At 45.7% G+C, this 20,245-nt stretch overlaps 1 protein-coding gene across 1 annotated transcript in view; it reads right to left on the minus strand.

The window, feature by feature from the left end:
• Piezo2 (piezo type mechanosensitive ion channel component 2) overlaps nucleotides 1–18,207 on the minus strand; it is a 405,018-nt gene extending 386,811 nt beyond the window's left edge. Inside the window, 1 exon segment of the mRNA XM_037197168.1 lies at nucleotides 18,010–18,207. Coding sequence (XP_037053063.1) covers nucleotides 18,010–18,073 — 64 coding nt within the window. The 5' untranslated portion in view covers nucleotides 18,074–18,207.
• Between the last annotated feature and the right edge of the window lie 2,038 nt (nucleotides 18,208–20,245).

Raw genomic sequence — 20,245 nt, forward strand, 5'->3', positions numbered from 1 at the left:
AATGAGACAGTATCAACCTCAACCTTCTTGAACTTGTCATGGAAAAGGGTATTAATATCAACAGGGTCCAGCACGTACAAGCAGCTCCTTCCAAGTCATGAGCATCATCCCAGCAGCACAGTGTTATAACGCTGAACATGGTACTTCCACATCTCAAGATGCTCGAGGAAGGAAACAAGTCATTCCTATCTCACATACACCTGAATAACTGTTTACCTGACAAGTTGCCTGCTTACTTCCCAGAGCAGCATGTTCCATTAACTTGGAACTGCCCCCTCAACGTACCTGAGGGAACCAAGACACTTTCCATTCTCAGTAAAGGACTGGCCTTCAGGGAAGAGCAATCTGACATAAGGAAGTCATGTTGCAACCATCGTGAAAGAAAGGAAGAAACTTCGAAGCAAGAGTTAAAAGCTGTCTGCCAGAGAACGAGCCTAGAGCCTAGGAGAGGACCACATTCTAGCCCCAGCCGACTGTGACTTGGGATTCTCTGTTTCAGCACTGCCAATTTTCGCCAAGTGTTGGAATGTCCCTGCCAGCATTGGCTCTCATCTGCTTGACTGAATGAAGTGTGTGATAAGATAAGCCAAGAGCCACAGAAGAGCGTTCTTCACATCCCTGATTCAGGGGCTTCCCATGTAATTCTCACACACAGCTGCAAAGGACAGTATAGCCTCCTGGAAGATGAGCAGACACGTACATGACCAGCTGCTGTCCATGTCTGTGGGACAAGCCTGGTTATTTACCCCAAACATTTATCAGTCAGTATTTATTTTTGAACTCCACTTACACTTTTTTTTAATTTTTAATTTTAGGGTTTATGGCTAAGAATAAAATCCAATCCCTGGCGCAGGCATGTCTGACTTTGACATGACAACACAACACGGTCCTCTTCAAAGCTCACGCTCAAGTACTATTCGGTCAAGTCGCACAAGCAAATGGAAGAAGAAAACATAATGTTTTAAGTTAATTCATGATTTGGGGCTGGGCTGTGGCACCCCATGGCTCTATCTGGCCACACACATGGTTGCACTGTATGAGCTGCACGTTGCAAGCGTCTGCCTGGTACATGCCAATCACACATGTTCTCTTGCTCTGACACTGAACTACCCCCCGAGGCCCTGTACTACTCTTGAATTTAGCAGTCAAGTGCTTGAGACATTGAGCATGGGTAAGTGACAGCTCCATTTCCTCGATCTCCCTACCCACCGTAGGGGGATAGCAATAAGAAACTGACCCAAATAGTCGTCCACCCAAACACTGGCCACTCTTGTTTAGAATATTTGTCCCCATGTTTTGATATTCCCAGAGGTGTCAACACTGGTTAGGGGGCACAGTTTTATCTACTGAATCATTTCTGATGGTATTTGGGGAGTTAAGGGGTGCTCTGCCCCTGCTCAGTAGGGCCTTTGCTCTATCTTGCTCTCCAGTAGGATCATGCCATTGTATTACAGCAGACGGAGCTCCTGGAGCCAGTACGGTGACTGTCATCCTACCCTCCCTCAGCCTATCAAACAGCCTCCTTCCACACAGCAGGAGAGCTTCATCTCATAGCCAGCCTGAGTCTCTGGGTCGCTTTGTCCCATCCCCCACAACACTTCTAACTCGTGCAATGACCGCCATCAGCAGTCACCACTCTGAGCATGACAAGGTCTGGGATAAGATTTCCGACAGACAGACATGTCCAATCCATGGCCTGGGACTGCAAGTGATCAATGGTACTTATGAATTTGGTCATACACAAAATCATGAACTTACTTAAACAATATAAAACTTTTTGTGGGTTTTTTTTTTTTTTAACTCAGTTGTGCAGTTCTCAAGTCTGAACTTAGTAGATAACAACTTCAAAGGAGCAGACATGCCTGGAACAATCAGAGAGCCAGACACCATTTTTTATACATCAAATATTGCTTAAATTAAATGTCAACCTCACAGGATCTGTATTTAGTAAATTCATATGATATGCCAGGTACTGTTTAACAGAAAAACATATTAGTGTTACATTAGTAAATACATTAGTTAGTTCATTCATTTTTGTAATGCTGAAGACCTTGAAGACATGTTGGGCAATTTTTCTACTACCCCAGCCCTACACTGTTTTTAGAACTCTCCAGCTACCATACAATTTAGATAGTATTATCACCTCTATTTTGTAAGTGGAAAAAAAAAAAAAAAAAAAAAAACCTCAGCCTCAATTAAATGAAGGGGAGGAATGACCAGGAAGGTACCATTCCCATCATTACTGTGTGAGCATGAAAGGCACTGAATTGAGGAGTTGAGTGTTTACTGTTGCCTGGGCCCACATGCGATGCTGTAGACACAGCAGGGGGCAGACAAACTGGATTCTGGGAGTCTGGGAACAAACACATTAGCCTGGGGAAAAAAAAGAAAAGGAAGGCAGACAGCAACAAGCAACCCCATGGGTATGAAGGAAATGAGACAGGTGAAATTGGGCACGATGTGTGCTGAAGAGGCTGGGACTGTGAGTGAGTAGAGTGATTGGTATTGGGGCAGTGCAAAGGCAGGCCTGGAAGCTGGGGTGACATTTCAGCAAAAACTCTAGTAGGCTGATGATCAGAACAAACAGACAGAGCAAAAGTCTCCGTATCTGAGTCACAAAAGCAACGCAGTGTTTTCTTAGATACAGTGAGAAAATCCTGGAGGGTTTAAGACGTAAGAATGGTACCTGACTTAACTGTCACAATGATCCCTGAAGCCTGCATTCAGAGGTGAATTACACAGACGACTAAAAGAAAAGCCCTCGGGAGGGCCCTGCAGAGTCCAGTGAGAACCCAGGGCCACGGCAGTCAGACTCAGTTTAATTCTTGCTGTTTGGTCCATCCATGCTTCCTAGATGTAGATTTGTCACACTCACCCCAGGCCCTTACAGGCACTCTACAGCTGTTGAACTGATGACACCCATCCCAGGCACTTACACTGTTGAATTCACACCCATCCCAGGCACTTACAAGCACTTTACAGATGTTGAATTCACACCCACCCCAGACACTTCAGGCACCCTACAGATGTTGAATCATACCCATCCCAGGCATTTCCAGGCACTCTAGAGTTGTTGGATACATCCTTCGTAAAACAGTCTCTCTCCCTTTCTGACCAATCTGTTTGGTTTTTTAAGATAAGAAAAAAAAATCATACTAATAAGTCAGCAAACAGGATTAGAAAATGACAAAATATTTTTTTTTTCTTCTGGTCTCTATGACAATGACCATCAATCAAAGTCAGTCAGCTTCGTATTCATGCCACAAGAAATTTGGGGCTTTTCTGAAAGACCATTTCATTGGCCTCCCAGTTACCCACAATTCCAGAAGACCAGAGTTTTTCAGTACGTGATCCTAAAACAGGAGCCTCAAGGGTGACAAATGGGACTTCTGTGGTCAGACAGGTTTAAGAAAACAGGACATGCCTCTTGGAACCTAGTAACCTGGACACTAAGCTTTGATGGTGCTAGTTCATCCAGTATTTATATAAACCCCATGGCAGAGCTCTAGTCAGAACAAGCAGCTGGTGAACAAGTTTTGGAGCCCTAGGCCCTGAATGATGAGCCCCGACACGTTTCAAAATGTGTAATCATAAAACTTTTTGCTTCTCTCAATGACGTAAGTGACAGCTCAGGACACTGAGAGTCACAGGTGTTCCCCTCTCCAGTCCCTGTTAAAGCATCATCTCCCTCCCCCAACTCTCATGATACCTTTTAAGCTTCCTAGCCTCTACACAAATCTAAAAATTCTCAACCGGGATCCACACATGGGGGAGAATATGAAATGTTTATCTTTCAGGTACCCAGTTTTATGCCTTGTATGCTATAACACTGACCTGCCAGGCAAGATGTGCCCACCGAGGTAATAGTGGCATGACTGTTGCCAGGGTAACCAACTACTTTCTGCCTGGATTTGAGGCCCACACCACAGGAACTCATACCTGTTACTATAATCCTCGTCAAAAGCTCATGATATTATAGGTTCTAAGGGGAAATATTACTGTTATTATGCTAAATGAACATATTATCAAGCTTCCTTATAAGTTTTTTTTTGTTTGTATTTACAGATCAGTGTTGCTTTCCATTTTAGTCAGAGAAGTTTCTTTATACAGTGCGTGGTAGTTAATGCAGAAAGTCTTAACTAGTCAGAGTGCTGGGAATAAACATCTATTGAATGTTCATCCCTAAATGGAGCATCTACATCATACCCTCTGAGTTTCAGAGACCACCTCAGAAGAGGGGACAGAAAGCATCAGGAGCTAGAAGACAGAGAGGGGCCCTGGGAAACGCTGTCTTCTGGACATGACACTGACACTGTACTCATGACCTCACAGCAGCAGTGATCATCTATAAGACCTGAACAAGATGGAGCCGGTCAACATTCTATCATTGGTGGTCAGGGGGTTCATGAGGCCCTACCCATAGCTGGGGGGCTATTGGCAGGCCATGGTTCTTTAGGGAGCGAGAGTCATTTCCGACAGGAGTGTAAGCAGTGGTAAACTGCCCGTGCCCAGTAAATAACCTTTCACCCAAGCTCATGTAAGTATCCTAATTAAACTCAGTGGACAACATATAAAAAGATACAGGAGAGCAGGAGGAGGGGTTGTTGGGAGGGAAGGGAGCAACAGGCGTAGAAGGCAAAGAAGAGAGGCAACAAGGTGGATAGCACCAAAATGCATTATAAACGGGGTGGATAGCACCAAAATACACTATATACGTATAGGGAGTTGTCAGCAAGTTTTTCTTTCAATTTAAGGGAGATATTGAAAGTCTACACAAAGGAAAAACACTTCCAAACACTATAAATTTCAGAGTCCTTAGCAATAGTTGCTCAGGAGGAATGGCCAATAGCTGACCCACAGGGATCAATACTGAGCTACTAACTCCTGGGTCAGTACTGGGCTTCACACACCTGGGTCAGTACTGGGCTACTAGGATCAGCACTAGGCTACGGACTCCACAGACAGAATTATAGAAGCACTGTTTCAAACTGATCCCCCGCTGCGGTTTAACTTTCCAGGAGAAAAAATTAAAATAAAATTAGACAAGCGAAGCCATCTCTTATGGTTCTATTAAGGAAGGAGATGAAAATGAAGTGCCAATAACTGAAGTGGAAATGCACAAATGAGAAATGTAATCACACTTAGAGACGTTCACATGAAGTTTTCCGAAATTGTTCAACCCTTTTGGGGTGGCAGCCAAAAAAGAAACCTAGAAAGCAGGAACATCCAAGGTAAGAGAGAGGTAGGGATCAAGAAAAAGTCAGGCATGCCTTTCCTTTGACATCTGAAGTAAACAAAAGCAAATGCTATTTAAGGCAAGCGCTGGGCGCATGCAGTCTCCCATTACTGCAGGCTTTTGATGACTGCCGGGAAACGTATAGAGATCTCAGGAGGGGGAAGGGACAATTGATTCAGATCGGAGGATGATTTTTAAAAATGGCACAAGGAAACAAAACTACCGACGGACTATTCAAACCTCACTTCAATTACATTTTGATTAAGAAAATACGTTCCACGCATATTAAAACCGACTAAGGGCTGTGACAGTGTGACTCTCACTTCAGACTCTCCAGGGTTTGCATGGCCAGCATTCCTCCTCCAAAGAGCAGCACTACGTCTAAAATATACATTTCGGAACTACATCTAACCCGAAAATCTAAGTAGGGCTATATTGGCTTTGAGCATTCCAGTGTTGCAATGGTCAGATCATATCTGAGATTCATCCCCTACCAAGTAACAGTATTCAATTCCCGATCATCCTGCCTCTCCCTACCAAGGGTTAGGACGATGGGTACATGCCACTGCACCAGGCTTGTATCCAACTTAACAAATGCTTGTAAGGACTGGGTCCCATCCTTTCAAACAAACAATATAGAAAAAGAAAGAAAGAAAGAAAGAAAGAAAGAAAGAAAGAAAGAAGGAAAGAAGAAAGGAAGGAAGGAAGGAAGGAAAGAAGGAAGGAAGGAAGAAAGAAAAAGAGAAAAAACTGGTATATCAACATTTGTGTTTGGTTTGGTTTTGGTTTGCTTATTTGTTTGCAGTTCGGGCTATCAAGGTTAGTCTCTTGCACATGGTGGACACAGTAGTACTCTACCACAGAGGTGCATCCTTAGTCCATATGTATGTGTATAGTATATACAGTATATGTTTGTGTGTGTAACTGAGACAAGATATACTGTCTAACTCAGGACTGGTCTTGAATCCACCACCCTCCTACCTCAGCCTCCTGGGTATTGAGATACAACCAGCTGAGTATGGCTGGTGTGAAAATAGCATCAAACATTTCTAACTGAAGTCCAGGGAAGAGCTGGGTGAGGAGAGTGTAGTTAGGCAGGAACACCACTGATGAAAGCCATCCATGTGGCTCCTAAGAAATGCAAGAGCCAAGGTGATGCTGCTTTAAATATTATTTATTACTAAATGGGTTTGAGGTTACTAATGAACAGTCCTAGGGAACTGGAGATCTCAGGAAAATACCGATTCACAAGAAAACATCTCCATGTTCTGGCAAGCCCTCTTTCCACACTCTTGTAATCTGATCTGTAATCCTCTCTCCTGGCTGAAAATGGGTGGCCAGAGCCGTGTGCCACAGCAGGGCTGCCTGGCAGGCAAGTGGCAGTACTGGCACTAGCTATGAAGGTTCTGCTGCTTAGCAGCTAGATAGATAGACTTTGGGCATCAAATCCGATGGGAGAAGTACAGATGAGCCCAGTGTGAGCGAGTGCTTAGATTTAGTTTGAAAGTGGGGAGGGAAGGGAGGTGGGGCTTTAAAGGACAGAGAGCTCACACTCCAGACACTTCTGCAGAGTCTGTGTAGCCTTCGAAACACTTCTAGGGTGACAGACTTACCTAGCAAAGATCCCAAAGTCTGTGGTGTCATTGTGATATGTCACATTGATTAAATCCCGAATTTTACTCAAAAATATCCTTTCTTCATTCAAGTCTTTCTTAGATAAGTCTACCTCTACAAGATCACTCAGCCTCAGTTACTGCTACAACAGTTTGGTTTTTTTTCTTTGTATAACCCTAGCTGTGGATGGTGAAAGTCCTTTTCGTCTGCAAAGATGCATGCTACTGATTTAAAATCAAAGGTGTTCCTGCAGTTTGTTGCACGTTCAGCCACTATTGGTAACGCCGCATAAGCCATATGACTTAAGACCATCAAAACTAAAAGCCGAAACCAGAATGTCTCTCCTTTAGAAACGGATCTGTAAAATCCTCACTCAAGTAGCTACATGATTAAAAATAAATCACCAGCAGTCCCCAGCCTTGCTTTAAGGGCAGTGAAGGTAAGATGGCCCTTAGCAGAACACAACCACTTGAACTGAAGCGGGAATGGTAATTTCCAGTCACACCCTTCCCATTCCAAAGTGCTGAGCAGAAATCATACTGTGAGACTCATGACATAATCCATAGATGAAGCCATTGAGGAGTAGGGGACAAAGTCACATGGCTCACTATTAACCAGATCCAGACTTGCTCATTAGACCACCCGAGCAGGACCCTTCCCCAAGGACTGCATTCCCTCTGCAAGGTCAGAGCCAGCTGCAGGAAGCAAGCAGGTGCAGTCTGGGGAAGCAGAAAAAAAGAGGTGAGACCATTCAATCTTGCACATAACTCTAACTCATTTCCATTGTGTTTTGGTTTTAATAAAAAAAAAAAATCACCAGCTTGTTAAAACTCTGCCTTCTTCCTCCTTTTCTCTACCTGCGGCCAAAACTGCTGACCGAAAGGATTTGACCACAAGAGAAAACAGATCGATGTATGTGGATCCAGAAGAGCTGAAAGCATTTTAAAAAATAATATGCACTTCAAGGATGCTACTCCGGTCAAACTTCACATTATCAGCTGGGTTTTTCCTTCTCTGTCTCTTGCACAGCAGGTAGCAGATATTAGTTGCCACCACAATAATATTCTCATTTATGAAAGATACAGAACATAAATTAGCCTGTTGTGAATTTTATAGTCAGGAACTCAGAAACTATTAAGTAGGAGATGCTAGACTATATCTCTAGATCCATATTTTGGATATAGGCAAGAGAAATAAAATGAGACTGAGGGTTCACTCTCTTAGAGCCCTTGATGGCCAGCTGCCTGGGTATAATCTCACATAATCTTTTCAGTTATTAAAGCTACAACTCAAAAGACAGCCTAAATGTCTGCTACATATTAGGTCATTTAATACCTGGATGCTAACAAGGACCACAAGTCCTTGAACTTGACAGTGCATGAAAGTATAGTTCTAAAAACACAACACTGTAATGAATGTGAACAAGGCACCAGGGGAGGCGGTGGGGACCATGTAATGTGTTTTGTCTGGGAGTTTTAAAGAAAGAGAAAAGGATGTTACCGTTGCCAATTGTATCCAAGGTAACAATGAACAAAGCCATGGGATCTTCCAGTGGATCTTACTGGGAGCGGGTATGGGCCAGCACCAGGCTCAACTTTCAATAGCTTATGTTCCAAACTTTATTTATGCTCTGTAACTGTCATAAATGTTGACTGGAACTCTAAGTTGTCTGTCCATGAAACTGCATTGCTCTTGGGGAGCAGGTCTTCAAACCAGCCAACACATTTCCTTAACTTATAACAATGACTCGCTTCAGTCTAGAATATTAAGAGCCATTACATGAGGGCACCATTCAAAGCCCTTGACATTCAGTGCCATCAAAAACTTGAAGCATTCTTAGGAGCTTAATGCTGTTATCTGTGGTGATACATTGTGTTCCCTAATAAACTTACTTGGGGATCAGAGGACAGAGCCAGACACTAGATTAGACATAGAGGCCAGACAGTGGTGGCACACACCCTTAATCCTATCACTTAGGAGGCAGAGATCCTTCTGGATCTCTGTGAGTTCAAGGACATACTGGGAACAGAGTCAGGCAGTGGTGGCACATGCCTTTAATCCCAGCACTTAAGATCTCATGCCTTTACTTGGAAAGTACACAAGCCTTTAATCCCAGGAAGTGATATGGCTGGGTGGAGAACGGTATATAAGGCGTGAGGAGACAGGAACTGAGCAGCAGTTCAACTAAGACCCTCAGGGATGAGGACTCAGAGGCTTTCAGTCTGAGGATTCATGGAAACAGGATCTGCTGAGGAGTTGGTGAAGTGAGGTTGGCTGTGGCTTGTTCTGTTTCTCTGATCTTTCAGCTTTCACCCCAATATCTGGCTCCATTGTTTTTTTTATTAATAAGAACATTTAGCAATTCGTGTTACAGTTATCATCCATTCATTTTGCAGACAAAATATCCAAAGAGCAGAGATGTCCTATGACTTGATTAAGCTCACACATCTGCATGAAAAAGCCAGATGTGTGGTCATACAATCCAGCCTTTTAGCCTATGCAGAATAATTTCAAAGAAATCTGAAATTCTGATAAAAGTCAGAAACCATGTGCAATAATGACTCATGTGTTTGATTTCCTGAATGTAGATCCAGTCCTAGGAAAGGTTTGCCACTTTCTCTGCTGGAGGTCTTCATAATGAGCCCCAGTAATATATGACCCCCAATAGTGCCCTGATACATAAATTATCCCATATTCACCTCTTAGAGCTCTCTTACCCACTCATCTGAAGTGCATCTAGGTGATAGAAAGAAAATAACTCACACTGATATACGGACAACGAGTAGTCATTTCATCCCTGAACAAACATTTGCCCTCGAAATGAAGAGAGCTCTTTTTTAAAGGTAAGAAAGGCAAAATGCAATTGTAACTGGCTCCCAGCAAGATCCCTCCTAGCCCTTTAAGCAGTTTTGGATGTGTGAATCGCTCATGCCTGGGAACTGGCTGCAGCTCTGACTCTGTTTTGGTGATTCAAAGAAGCTAGACTTCTCACGTGAACAAGATATCCTCCCCTTAATACAGACCAAGTCAAGATTCAGAAGATATCTGTCTAATTCACTTAGAAGACACCATAACCAATGGCTGCTGTAGACCTCTGTCCCCCATTCCCATTTGCCTCCATTCTCCATCAACAGAAATAATGCACCTGGCCTTCCGTGGCTAAGTGCAGCCTTTTGGCACTGCCCCCTGAACCCAACCGTGCCTGATACAGTGAAGCATCCCCAACTCAGAGTCAATCACTCCCTCTCTAATTTGTGGTGTACAGATTGGGTGAAATGGGGTCCTATGTCTTCCAAGTTTGTTATCTACTCCAGACTTCTCCGTTCCCATTTGAGAGGAATAATGCTGGCTTTGGATAAGCCCCATTACACTGGGAAACCCGTTCGACACAAGGAACAGAAGCAAAAGAACAACCTATCAACCAGAGAAAAGAGCCTGGTCAGTAATGGCGGGAGTGAGAGTTTCCGGGGCTCACAGGACAGCCATATTGGAGGTGGGGGAAAACAGCAGTGATCTGCCTGATTTGACTACGGTTCGTGCAAAAGTAGACCCGAGCCCCAAGAGAAGTTGCAAATCTGCTCCTCTGGAGAAAGGCAACTGGGGGGCTTTGGGTAATTCATGGGATATATATACATCAGCTCTACACATGGTAAAGATAGGGGAAGGCTAAGAGCGTTTGAGGCTCTGCCTGCTGTGGCAGGACTTAGAGGACGCAGAGTAGTTCACACCTGTGGACCAGGATGTAAACAGTGATGGATGGCATGCCTAAACAACACTTCTGATCCAGGCACTTGGTGGGTGGGATTTGCGTTTGCCAAGCAGTAGTGACAACAGGCTCTTTGTAAATGCGCTGGTCAAGGAGCCAAGAGCCACCTGGAATTGCCCACTTGCTCTAGAACATGCACACAGCAGAGAAGCCTGCAGGATCAGGGGGAATGCTCGGTGTTAGCCAAGATGGATTCTTTCAAGTTTGAAACAACACGGGGCAGAGAGTGGGGGGGATGGGGACCGACAGTCACCTCAGTTTGAGTCATGGAATCAATAACTTCCTAAGGGAAGTATTAGAAAAGTTCTTAACCCCCAGATGACTGATAGAATCACACCAGGCACTCACCAGCTGAAAATACACACACACACACACACACACACACACACACACACACACACACACACACACACTTGCTTAATTCTTTCTTATAAAATGTACTTCAGATTTGAAAATTCATATACAAGAACATGCCACTGTGTCCGTCCATCACAGAATCCTACTTTCATGCAGGTCTGTTTCCAATGCAGAATTTTCAAGCCAGCAGGTAATAACCACAAAGCTTTACCATCCTACTGCAAAGGGAAGGGAAAGAACTGGGTATCACGGAGGAGACATTGAAGACACCTTAAACTAGTAAACTGTGTACTATACTACACTTTGGTTCTAGAATGTTCCCCCAAAGGTCTAGATATTGAAGGCTTGGCCCCCCAGCCTGTGGAATAACTGGAGGCGGTAGAAGGATACGTAAGAGGTGTGGGCCTAGTTGGAGGAAGTTAGGTCACTGGGACCATGTCTTTGTGAGGGATACAGGAACCCTGCTCCTCCCTCTCCCTCTGTCTGTTAACTAGCCACCATGAGGTGAGCATCATGTGACAGCCCACGCTTCCTGCTGCCACAGGAACAGCTGAACAAGGACAGGAAACAGAATCCAAGTGAGTTTGTCATTTCGGGTGAGACAGGAAGCTAACTAACACAGTTGCAAAACTCTTTGAAAAAAAATTTTTAAAAATGCGTTATGGCTCTGAAATTTTAAAAATAATTTATTGATAGCAAAGGACTAGAGGTGTGGCTCAGGGGTGGAGTACATGTTCAACCGGTGCAAACCTTAGCCTCACAAAATATTGAGCACAAGGCTAAGCAAAACGTGTGGACCCTTAATCACTGGACAGTTTAGGATGTCTGGAAGTGTTCAAAGCCCCGAGTCAGTGGCTCTCCCCACAGGCTGCTTATGCTTGGGTCTCCTCTATTTGATTGTACCTTGTCATGATGGATTTGATGACCATGTGGACACGGAGAAATGTAAGAAACACCAATGCTGATAGTTAGATATTTCTTTTTTCAAAACTTACATTTTTTTTTTAATGTATCTGTGTGTACAGGGCCTACGCCTGTGTGCCTGAGGAGGCTAGCAGAGGGTCTTGGGCCCCTTGTAGCTTGAGTTACTGTGGTTGTAAGCCACCTAATGTGGGAGCTGGCAACCAAATTCCAATTCCTCTGGAAGAGCAGTAAGTGTTCTGAATCACCAAGGAATCACTCCCATCCCCCCAAGACCTGCAAAAAAAAAAATTCTTAAATTTTTTCAAACACATTTTAGCCTTCATCCCAAATAGAACATTTTCTTTATGTTATTTGCTTGATCCCACATTAATCTGCAATCTTACAAAATTTAATGTTGCCTCATACATTGCACACATAGTTTCCTCATATTGTTACTACTTGCTCTTTTTCTAAGGTTTATTTTCTTCTTAATTATGTGTGTGTGTGTGTGTGTGTGTGTGTGTGTGTGCGTGCACGCGTGCGTGCAAATGAGTGTCAGTGCCCATGGAGTCCAGAAGAGGGTATTGGGTCTCCCTGAAGCTGTATTTACAGGTGGTTGTGAACTGTCCCATGCTGGGTGCTAGGAACCAAATTCTAGTTCCCTAAAAGATCAGCAAGTGCTCTTAAACACAGAATTATCTCTTCAGCCTCTATCAATTACTCTTAAATGTCTAGATATGCTTATGCTAAGTTCTCCTGAATATTTATGCAAAAATTTATAATAATATACACATTACCACTATGTAACTTCAAAGACCACAAATGAAAGAGTCACACTAAAAAAATAAAATAAAATAAAATCACATCAAGTGGACTGTGAACATATGGCCATGAAGACAAAAATAAACAGTAACAATCACAGAGAGACTATATTACTTAATAAGAGGATCATATCTAAAACACTACATTACTGTGTTGAGAAAAACCCTGGTTATTAAAAAAAAAAAAAAAAAAAAAAAAAAAAAAAACCTGCCTGTCACAAACACACTAATCTTTGTGGCTTGACAATACAAAGGGGCTATGTTGCTTTGCTCTGAATCCTAGTCTTCCTGTGGCCTCCCTGTGGCCCAGACCACTACCTGCTGGTCTGGAAGTTCTTAGTAGGCAGGCCAGTTCTCCTGACTGGCTTCACAAATGCAATGCAGCATCCTCAGTTTATTAGGCATGGTACAGGTGATTGTGCACACTCTCACCCAGAAGGCAGTACTCCCGACTCTGGTTTGCAGGAAGAGAGAGGAAGAAACCAGTAAAAACAACAAAAATGATCCTAGAATAATATAGAAAGGCCACAGGCAGGGCATGATCAGCTGGCAACATGTCCTCCAGCAAAAGTGAAGTCCAAGGCAATATGCTAATCTCAATCTATAATTAAACACACTTCCTGCAAAGCAAGGTACCTACACGGAACTCCAGCCCCCACATCTCCAGTGACAGTCACTCATGCTCATCTGAGTTGAAATATTTTGTTCTAGAATTAACTGCAAGTGTCAAAGCCAGTGGGTCTCAACCTGTGGGTCTCGACCCATGAGAATTGAATGACCCTCTCACGGCAGTCGCCTGAGACCATTGGAAAACAGAGATACTTACATTAAGATTCATCGCAGTAGCAAAATTACAGTTATGAAGTAATATATCTTCAAGTAACAATGAAGATATGGCTGGGAGTCACCACAGCATGAGGGACTGTATTAAAGGATCACAGCATTACGAAGGTTGAAAATCACTGATCTAAGCTCTTTTATTTCTAGGAGTAATTAACAATAATAAACAGGCTGAGAAGATGTGACCAAAATCAAAGGTATTTTAAATGCTTTTGATGAATCCTTCAGCAGCTAAAACTCCCTGCCCCTGAGGGCTATGATAGCAGCAATCTGGAGACCAGTATGAATCACTAAAGATCCTAAAGATCAAATAAAAAAAATAGCTTCTTTTGCAATTTTTGGATTATGTACAGTGTGATTTCAAAATGATATCTAACAGTGAAAATTTGCTATAGAAAGAAACCTTAAAAACCATAGATACACATATATCAAAAGGAGCCCCAGGTTTAATCCAGCTGTTAGTTTTTGTCGACTTGACACAAACCTAGATACACCTGGGGAAAAGGGATTTGCCTCTACCAGACTGGCTTGTGGCCTTGTCTGTGACGCATTTTCTTAATGGCTAATTTATGCCTTGTCTGTGAGATATTTTTGTAATTGATAACTAATTTGGAAAGGTCCAGCCCACTGTGGGTGGTACCATCCCCAGAACAGGTGAGCCTGGGCTGTCTAAGAAAGGTAGCTAAGCAAGCCAGTGGGCACAAGACAGTAAGAATTGTTCCTCCGTGGTCTCTGATTCAGTTCCTACTTCTAGGTTCTTGTTTTGGGTTCTTGTCTTGACTTCCTTCTATGACAGATTTTAACCTGTAAGCCAAATAAACCTTTTCCTCCTCCAAGTTGCATTGGGTCATGGAGTTTATCACAGTAACAGAAACCAAAGTAGGCCACATCCTAATCCCTCCTGATCTTGGGATAACCTCAAGTCATCTACCTCAAGGTAAGTGAGAAGGCTAAAGTATATAGCACAGTACTTCAGCACTTAGAATATGCAAGGCCCTGGAAACAGTCTTCAGTACCAGAAGGAAAATAAAAGGCTTAAGTTGGAAATTGGAATCATACTGAAAGAAAATAAGCATAAAATATATATGTAAAGGACTTGTCAATGCTCAGCTATTACTACAATTACTATAGATTGTGTATTATAAAAGAGTTTGGTGGTTCTTTTTTTATATTATGCAAATAAAAGAAATCAAGTGGCTAGCAAGTGGCCATAGATTATTCTGGAAATATCTGACATGTCTGGTGACTATGGAGATGGACACATCTATCAACAGAGGTTCATTGTGGATGGCAAACAGCATATTCTAGTATAGTCTGGTTTATTCGCTAACATACAACACCTGCACACAAGAAACCCGTCATCACTTACCACTTTCCTTTTAATTCCTTCAATTTAAAAAAATAAAAACTTAAACATTGGGCTAAACACAAAGGCAGTTCATTTTCAATATCACTCATTAGTTGAAAAGGGTAGGGCACTTTTACAGGAAAATGTCAACATCCTGTGAAAGAAAAAGGTTTAACGGAAATATATGTGAGTGTCTATAAAGGCTAGGCTTTGAAGGCTGCCTTGCCCAGATATAAAAATAGATGGAGAAAATGCAAAATCGATTCTAATGGCAAGCAGGTCACTGTGATCTCCATGCCCAGGATATTAGGGAAATCTGAACATTTGATTTAGTGGCACCTTGGGAACAAGTAGACCTAAAAACTCTCAATAACCTTGAAAATCTCGATTTCCTGTAGAAGGAAACCAAGTGTTGAAATAAGGTGATTTCTACCCAATTTTCCTAAGAGGGTAGTGATTCAAGGTACCATGCATCTCAGGACCTGGGTCATCTTTCCTAAATAACAGCCAACGAGCAAGGGATTCGTGGTGTGAGTCTCCCCAGAAGCTCTTCTCTCTCCATCGAGTGACTTCTCTCCCCTCTTCCAACATTAGACTTTGGGAGAAGTCACACATTATAGGCTGAGCTGAGGGCACCAATACCTAATACCAAACACACACACACACACACACACACACACACACACACACACATGGGGGGGGTTAATTCATATTATCTGACACTCTCACACAACACATATCCACGTGTATTCACACACTAAGCATACACTCTTACATACTCATATATCCACAAATACATCAGCATGCTCCCACATCTCCTTAACTCACAGAGGTGTGGGAGTGCAGAGTAAAACAGGGGAGGTGCCCCCCATAGTCCCTTGGACTGACTCAGCTGTCCAGGAAACTTGCAAGGAAGAGGGATGGGGCCAGGGAATCCTATTCTTGTGGCCCTGCAAGTCCAGCTCCTCCCAAGAAAGTCCTAACCTCAGAGCAGACTCCATCTGCATCCTGAGATGGAGCCAGCCCCTTGGCTCAAGCTTACACATAGGGGCACTGCGGGGAGGGGCTGTGGAAGCAATAGGCATGATGGAGCTGGGACCACGGCTTTGGAGCAGGGCCCTTGCTTTGCCCCAGGCCTCCTGGTGCCTCTGGACTCATAGTACTTCCCTCTAGATGGCTGAGTGCATCTGTCCCTCTAAAGGGCTTCAGTAGTGCATCATCAGTGTCTAGAGGAAATACTCCTACACAGCCACTGTGACTTGGAGAAAGGGGAGCAGTGAGCGGAGTCCTACAGAAGCCCCAACCCTGGATAAGATGACAGTCAGTTGAGGGACCACTCCCTGCTGTCACTTCACACAGTGGCCCCAGAGGGCTGTAGGTGGCCACCTGTTTAATTCTTCCAACAGTCAATGCAAAACTGCTGCCCTAGGCAAGGGCTTAGACAACCCAGAGCAGTAGGTGAAGACAGAGATGGAGCTGGGGGTGTGCACTGGGGGAGGCGAAAAGGCTATGCACTGGGGGGGGGGGGGGGGGCTTCTGACCCAAGGAGCCTCCCCTTAACAAACTGAAAGTGCCTGGTGAACTTGAGACCTAACTTACTCCCAATGAACAAACCCAACCCACAAGGTGCTAGTTAGGGATATCAAGACAGGAGACGGAGACAGTGCCACCACCTGTGTGCCATGCTCCTAAAGAAACCTTTTCAAAATTGCTTTCAAAACTAGGAGAGAGAGAGAGAGAGAAGTTCCCGTGGTCTTCCAGGAAGCCACACTCCTCCAGCACACCGGAACAATGATGACTGCCCAAATCGCCCTGCTTGGAACCTGGAAATTCACAGTCCAGGTCAATGCCAGCCTGTCGGCCTGGCTGCTTCTCTTCTAGAAGCACATGGTGCTTGCTATGCCTCTTTCTGCTTACTCCTCCCCCAGAGCCCCTGGTTTCTGGTACCTAAGTGTCTCCGAGGCTTCTGGCTAAAGCTGTGACTCCTGTAGACATCCAAACTCCAGAACTCCCTTTCAATGACCTGAACAGATAACATCAATGTAATTCCCAGTCCCCTAACTCTTGTCAAGATACAAAAACAAATCCAACAAACAAAAAGCGAGTTGCCTTTTGTGGGAAGGCAAGGATCTCTTTGTAAACACAACTTGGTATTGCATTGTATTTTCTAGCTCTGGCAGGGGTAGAGAGAAAGCCTGGGCTTTGGAGTTCTGTCATTGTTAGCACCAGGATTGAATGTGACACTCGGTGCAAAAACTTGCAGACTCCTGCCCTCCTACAGCTGCGGTGATCTTCAGACCTGACACCTTCTCCTAACTCCCTAGAGGCACCTAGGAGAAGGAGGAGGTGCTCCTTGGGAGAATCACTGAGGCTCCCCAAGGGACTTTCTTAGTCTGGTCTGTCCCAATGAGTGACTTTAGATCCCATTTTCTAATCCTTTAAACATCTGGAGAAAGCTGGCAAGGCAAGTGTGGGGTTTGGTCTGGTGGTACTCTACAGCCTCGGCATCCAGCCCCTTTCCTTGTAAATAGAGGCTGTTGTGGAGGTAGCATAGAGAATCATCAAGGCAGCTCCTCCTGCCTGGTGTCTCCTTGTCTTTTTACTGCTATTGGAATCGTTCACTTCTTCCTATTTGGTTGCTGGAGCATAGGGCTGAAGGAGAGACGTCCTGAGCCCCTTCTGGTTGCACAACGTGCTGAGCGTCTGGGGAAGCTCGCAGGGTGGTGATGCTGGTGCTGGAGCTGCTGATGCGGGCGGTGCTGGCGGTGCTGGTGGTGGGGGTAGTGTTCTAACAAAGTTCAATCGTTGGTCTACAATCACTTCCCAGCCCCACCATCATCCTTTATATACACGTCAGTACTCCTCTACAGGAAGTCCACGAGAGACTAAATTCAACTGAACGGGTCCCCACTGAGTGCCAATCCTGGCTACCCCAACTGTCTAAAAAAGACCCTGATCCTGCGCCCTAGATCGCCAAGTTAGAGCGCAGGGCTGTCACACTCCCGACAACGCATATCTGAAGCCCCTGCCACACAGACTGCGCAGCCGGCTCTCAGAACTGAATCCCAGAGCTCTGGACCCTCTCCGTCTTCTTTAGTCACCTCCGTGAGCACACCACACTCACCTACTGCCAGGCAGATGGGGAGCAGCAGCCTGAAGACCAGTCCGCACACCACTTCCGAAGCCATCGTGTCGTGGGTCCTTGCTAGTCCGAGCAGTGGGGCGAAGCTCGGGGGTCCCTAGAGTTGGGATGTCAGGCCCATGCCTTCCTAGGGCCTCGTGAGGCCGGCGGCTCGTAGCCACCCTGGCATCGCCTCGGCTGGCGCGGCGCTCTCCGCCCCGAGGGCGCGCTCGACGGGCTGGACCCGCGGCTCACGGGGCTCTCGGCAGCCACCTAGCCAGGCGCCCGAGCCCCTGCGGCCCGCCCATGAAGTGTGCAATCCAGCCGCAGCTGCTTCAGGGGTCGCCTGGGAAGGAGCCAAGGGAGGGACACTCTGGGAGTGGTGAGGGATGGGGGCGGCGAGGAGCGGGAATGAAGGAAGCTAGCTGTCCTCTGCCTACTCAGGAGGCGGCGTTCAAGGATGGCCAGGAGTTTTTGCCGAGCAGCGTGTCCGGGCGGCACAGCCGGGTCTCCGATGTCCACACGGACCGTGGCGCTCCCGGTGCGCTAAAGACGGCCCGGCTTTCTGGAAGCCGCGTCCTGCAGCCCGGGCCTCGGGGCGGATCGCTGAGCCGCTGCTCCGCTCAGCCTCAGCGCCCCCCAGCTTCAGGCCAGGGAGAGCCGGGAGCCAGCTGTGGGGCGCGCAGAACCATCCCCGACACGCCGGGGTCGCGCTGCCAGCCTGCGGGGATGCGAGTCCAATCCTCACCGCGAGGAACCGCCCGCGCGAGCCTGGACAGGCAACCAAGACCCAGTCACGCAGTGCGCGGCGCCACGGCCGCGACTTCAGTGAGAAAAGAAAGCCCAGGAGCCGTGCAGATACCCCCGCGTCCCCAACCCGCGGTGGAGCAGCCTCTCCGGAGCCACGCAGCCCCGGCTCCCCGGAGGGCGCGCGCTTCTCCTCCTTCAATGAAACTTTGCAAACGCTCACTCCCGGACCGGCATGTCCCTGGACCAATGGGAAGGCAGCTCCGAGCGGCGCCGAGCCCGCCCCTGCGTGCCTGGAGAAGTAGGCGCAGCTCGCAGGCATGGGGCGCGTCCCCGCAGCACCCTGCGCTCAGCAGGAGGCCCCGCCGGGTGGGCTGTGTGGTCTTGGCTCGCACTGGACTAGCGCTGGACGCCACTGCAGCTGTTGGCCTCGCAGACCAGCAGCTCTTCACACAGTCGCTGCATGTGCATCTTGCCATCCCATCCTCGCTCAGTGGCCATGAGCCTAATACTTAACACCTAAGGGAAAATGTACAAACCTGGCAGAATAGCTAAGAGCTTGGATGCCGTGGCGGGTATATCACCTCGGCTATGTTTACACTACTCGCTGGTGTTGACCTAGAAGCCAAATTCATCCAGAACCTTGCCCACGTCTAACCTAATGAGAAGTTGCCACTCTGAACAGGTTCTGGGTGATCTTGGGTCTTTTTTCAGAGTAAGCGTGGAGATTCAGATTTGCACCTATGTTGGGTACTTCAGGGAACTATGGTTTTATCATGACTTTGTTTCTTGCTTATTGGTATTCTCTTGAGAGATAAGACCTAGTCAAATCTGGTTCTAGATGGGAGACTCCTGTGTGAGCTAGTCTCTGGTTTCACATTTAAGAATGGAGTCTTTGCTGTGTGTGCTGGAGAGCTCTTGGGACCAGGAGAGAGGTGATCATGGATACTAATATATTGATTGAGGACCACTCAGGACTGTCAGATCCCAGTGGTAGGAAGCATTTGACTTCCTCTCCCCAGCAGTACTCACGGCCTGTGGTGGTTGTAAAGGCTGCAAGGGTCGACCAATGGGATGGATCAATGGGAAGCCGGCAGTTCTTGGTTCTTGAATAACATCTGTCACTTCAACCGTATAAACGGTTCTGTCTCTTTGGAGACACAGTAAGGTTCCAACTTGAGTTCAGGTGCCTTCACAACTCCCTAATACAGAGAAATTTAAAAACAGTGGAAAGCCTGAGAAGATGCCTGGTAACTTAGACCATCTGGATGAGCTGGCATCATAAGGAAACATCACATAAAGGAAAGAGCCCCAAAGTAAGGCCCGAGAAAAGGAAAAGCCGCTTCCCTACCAAGAAATGCTCTGGGCATTGTGCTGTGTTATACTGTGTTCTTAGATCCTAAGAAAGGAAGAAAGAAGCATCCCTAGTTTTAAATAACTTTGTGTCAAGGTAGGCATCTTTTTTTCTCTGAATTTTTTCCATGTTCCTTAT

This window comes from Peromyscus leucopus, chromosome 19, assembly GCF_004664715.2.
Source record: "Peromyscus leucopus breed LL Stock chromosome 19, UCI_PerLeu_2.1, whole genome shotgun sequence".
In the NCBI taxonomy this organism is placed as follows: domain Eukaryota; kingdom Metazoa; phylum Chordata; class Mammalia; order Rodentia; family Cricetidae; genus Peromyscus; species Peromyscus leucopus.